Source organism: Sinocyclocheilus rhinocerous, unplaced genomic scaffold (genome assembly GCF_001515625.1).
Source record: "Sinocyclocheilus rhinocerous isolate Xijiao unplaced genomic scaffold, SAMN03320098_v1.1 scaffold1709, whole genome shotgun sequence".
NCBI lineage: Eukaryota > Metazoa > Chordata > Actinopteri > Cypriniformes > Cyprinidae > Sinocyclocheilus > Sinocyclocheilus rhinocerous.
The window spans coordinates 136,405-140,210 of record NW_015649593.1 but is presented as its reverse complement, the minus strand read 5'-3'; the positions used below and the strand labels follow the sequence as shown (position 1 = coordinate 140,210).

At 39.0% G+C, this 3,806-nt stretch overlaps 1 protein-coding gene across 2 annotated transcripts in view; it reads right to left on the bottom strand.

Annotated features, from left to right (window-relative positions):
- The window catches only part of LOC107710882 (serine/threonine-protein kinase TAO2-like), a 47,817-nt gene that overhangs the window by 21,386 nt on the left and 22,625 nt on the right, over positions 1–3,806 (bottom strand). For both annotated transcript variants that reach the window (XM_016515743.1, XM_016515744.1), the window contains exons 2-3: positions 269–409; positions 110–181 (exon numbers count right to left, since the gene is read on the bottom strand). In XM_016515743.1, coding sequence (XP_016371229.1) covers positions 110–181; positions 269–400 — 204 coding nt within the window. In that variant the 5' untranslated portion in view covers positions 401–409. The remainder of the gene's footprint in view (positions 1–109; positions 182–268; positions 410–3,806) is intronic.

The following is a 3,806-nucleotide window of genomic DNA, read 5'->3' as shown; positions in this document are numbered from 1 at the left end:
GATTTTGATTAATCGCACAGCCCTAGTAAAAACATGATTCTTGTACATGAATAGGTTTAAACAGACTGATTCAGTACTACAGAAATTCAAACTGTATTTTGATCCTGACCTCATTGGACTGCTTGCCACTGAACGACATCTTCTTGATGGCCACCACTTCATTGGAACGCACATCATGAGCCTCAAAGAAAAATATGTTCATGCAGAGCCTCAAGCACACATCTACACAAACGCCCATTGCATACAAATATTGGCATAGCCTGCTTACAAAGTACACGGCTCCAAAGCTGCCATGACCGATCTCCCGGAGATCAGTGAAGAGCTTCTCAGGATCATCTCTGTAGAAGAGCTCAGACACCTCCGAGTCCTTCGGGGTCCCAGTACGCACACTGGCAGGCATGACTGGCTCCTGAGATGGAAAAAATAGAGAGAGAGAATGTGTAACTATGTATGTATGCCAAATAATAGGGGTGTAGCGGTACACTTATTCGTACCGAAACATTTTGCGAGTGAGCGTGATCATCCCTTCCTTTTTACTACTAGTTATAATGTGAAATAAATCTGTTATGAAAAAAGTTATGACAGCCACTGTGTAAATTAATATATTTCAACAACAAATAGAACTTTTGTAATTTAGAAGTTAATTTAAAAACTGCATTATGTGCAGTTTACATTAGGGATGTCCCGAGCCAATCTCAAGGATCGGGCCGATCAAGCAATTTTTAAATGGTCGGTATCGGCTCTCCTCAGCCCGATCCTTATTTTACATCAGCTGTCATGCCGGTGTTGTGCAGCAGGAGGTGGTATGAGTCTAAGTGGGTTTGCCAACCGCCATTAAAAGGAAAAGACGACGCTCAAATGTGCGTGGGTGATGCACGAGAAAAAGTGAGGTCTGTTCTAGCACGTCACACATGTTTGAGCTTCCCTGTTCAGTGTATTTGATGCACACTTTTGTAATAATCACTCATTCATTCATCATTTACTTTTATCTGCTGTCTGAGACGTCATTGTTATAACGTGTTGCTATGGGTTGAGTCTTGATTCGGACTTGACTGAAAGACTGGCACTCTGACACCACGAGCTTCATGCTTTCTAACCTTATCTTCACTTTATATATACATAGAGAGAGAGTGTGTATCTCGTAACATATACATGCATCATACATATATTACTTTTACTCTCTGCACAACTTTGTATACACTGGATTTATTTTAATAACTTTAATGTACTTGAAGTGTGCACCAAACATACATTCCTATAGGAATATACAAGTATCGGATCGGGACTCGGTATCGGCAGATAGGCTACTCAATATTCAATAACTCCGATCGGGGCCACAAAAAACCTGATCGGGACATCCCTAATTTTTTAAGTTGAGTGTTGGTTATTATATTTAAAAATAAATAGTAATTAAATTTAAGTTTGGGCTCTCCTGTTAACTGTAACCTTATAGTAATGTAAGAGGGCTCCCTATAGTTTAGAGCAGGGGTAGGCAACGTCGGTCCTGGAGTGCCGATGTCCTGCAGAGTTTAGCTCCAACCCTGAAAAAAACCTCACCTGCCTGCAGGCTTAGTAACGGCACTCCAGGACCAATGTTGCCTATCCCAGGTTTAGAGCATAAGCTGAGGTAGATTTTTATCCCTAAGAAAATTAATGAATTAATTTTTTATTATAATTTAATTTATATAAAGAAAAAGCAATTTGTTCAGTAAACCACTGTTTATTAAAATAAGCAATTTTATGTTTAGTTTTTTCCCCCTGCTGTACCGAAAACATACTGAACAGTGACATTAAAACCGAGGTACGTACCGAACCGTCATGTTTGTGTACCTTTACACCCCTACCAAATAGGGTTTAAATTTTAGGGTTTAAATAGGGATTACATTTTCCTACCGGTTAATCGACGTGTGACAACACTGGTAATCACCGGGGAGTGGGGTTCGTTGGGGTTTTCCCTCCTTTCCTCGCATTTCTTTGTTTTAAATAGCTTGTAAATGCCCATGCGCATTTTACTTTTACTTTCATATTAGCGGCAATTCAGAGTCAATTGCTTGAATGGACAACAACAAGACGGTACAACGTCAAACTATCTTATATTAAACACAGAACCTTTGTTAAATTACACAAAGTTTAAATAAAGTAAAATATTGCCAAAAAGGCGCTTTTGCATTTCGTTTCGAAAGTAAATCTTCCGTCATCATCTTGTCTGTCTCACCTCACTCTTGTCGGTCAACTCGACTCACTCTCCTCACATGATAAATGAAATCTGACTGCTGCTGATCTGTGATGCAACTGTCGTTCGGCAAGCTGCATTGAGCAGCCGCGTTCAGTTTTTAATTGTAGTGTCTGTTCTCCAACTGAACTAAATAATTTTTATTACTATAGAAAAATCAAAAAGATGGTGGGGGCGGTGCCGTGGTGGGCAAGTGATGTAACCGGTGTTGTGGGTTAACACCGACTATCGCAGCAAGCCTACTACCAAATAAGCAATTTTGTTGTATTATGTTCATCTGCAACATCACAAAAACACGGCACTGAGTCTCTCAATAGGCCATATCTTTACTGAAACATAACTCTGGACTTCCTATTAGGGCTGTCATTATCGATTATTCCGGTAATTGGCGAATTGTTGTAACTATTCATGGAGAAATTACTTTACTGATTACTTTTAATTGTAATTAAGGATTTTTTTTAACTGAGTACTCAAGTTAAATAGAGTAATCATGACAGCCCTACATCCAAATTGAACAAAACCCAATCCAGAGTTTCCCATACATTGATTTATTTGTGGCGCCCCGCCACAATATCAACACTGACCGCCACAAATAGATTTTCCAAAATGCCTTAACATTGTTTACAGCCGTTACCCGGGACATCGCTATTTCTGCCGCTCCTAAGTGCCTCCTGCTGGCAGAGAATGAATGTGCATTTTCAATAAGCCTGTTTGCTTTTTTGTATATAGCATATATTTCCCCCGGTTGAAAAGTGCCGCCACACATAGTGTGTAAATCTGTGGGAAACACTGAAATCTTAGAGTCAGTAAAAATGGCTTAAAGTCACCAAGCGTTACCTTCATTAGGAAAATAATACATAGGCCTAGTATACATAGTAAGGTGATGACTTTGATGTAGCCTTAGTGACGTGAGTGATTTGAATGAAGTGCATACTAAGACAACATCTGTTCCAACACGTGAGTCACCTAATGGCTTTTTATCTCAGTGCAAAAATTCCCCAACTGGTCTAAGATGCCTCAAGTTTTCTTCTCTAAAATAACAAGTAGCAACCATTCCTCATACCAAATCAACAAACTGAAAATATGAGGAACAAAATCACACTTTAGTTACAGGTAGTGGTCGACCGATATATCACCAAGGCCGATATATTGGCATTTTTTAAATATAGACATCGGCCGATAAGTTTTCCTGTTTGGACGATGCGTTCGAGACGGCGTGACAAACTTTTATTTTGACTGCGCTGAGAACGGCAGGGCCTGAGCACACAGTGCTCACATTCTCCCTCTTGTTCGCTGTTGTCGTTAACAGTTCTAATACGGATAGAAGTCTGTCTAATAATCAGATAGAACGGTTAAACAAAGAAATTAAAATGTATACAAAAAGTATTATAACGATTGCTTTTATATTATTAGTAATAGAAAGGCAAACATTATAATACTTTCTTGTTTGCCATCAGCATTCAGCAAATAAGCATTTATATAATTTAAACAAACCTTTGAATGTCTAATAAACATTTAGGGTGTGTTCACACTTGTCATGTTTGGTTCGATTAAAACGAACCCTGGTGCGATT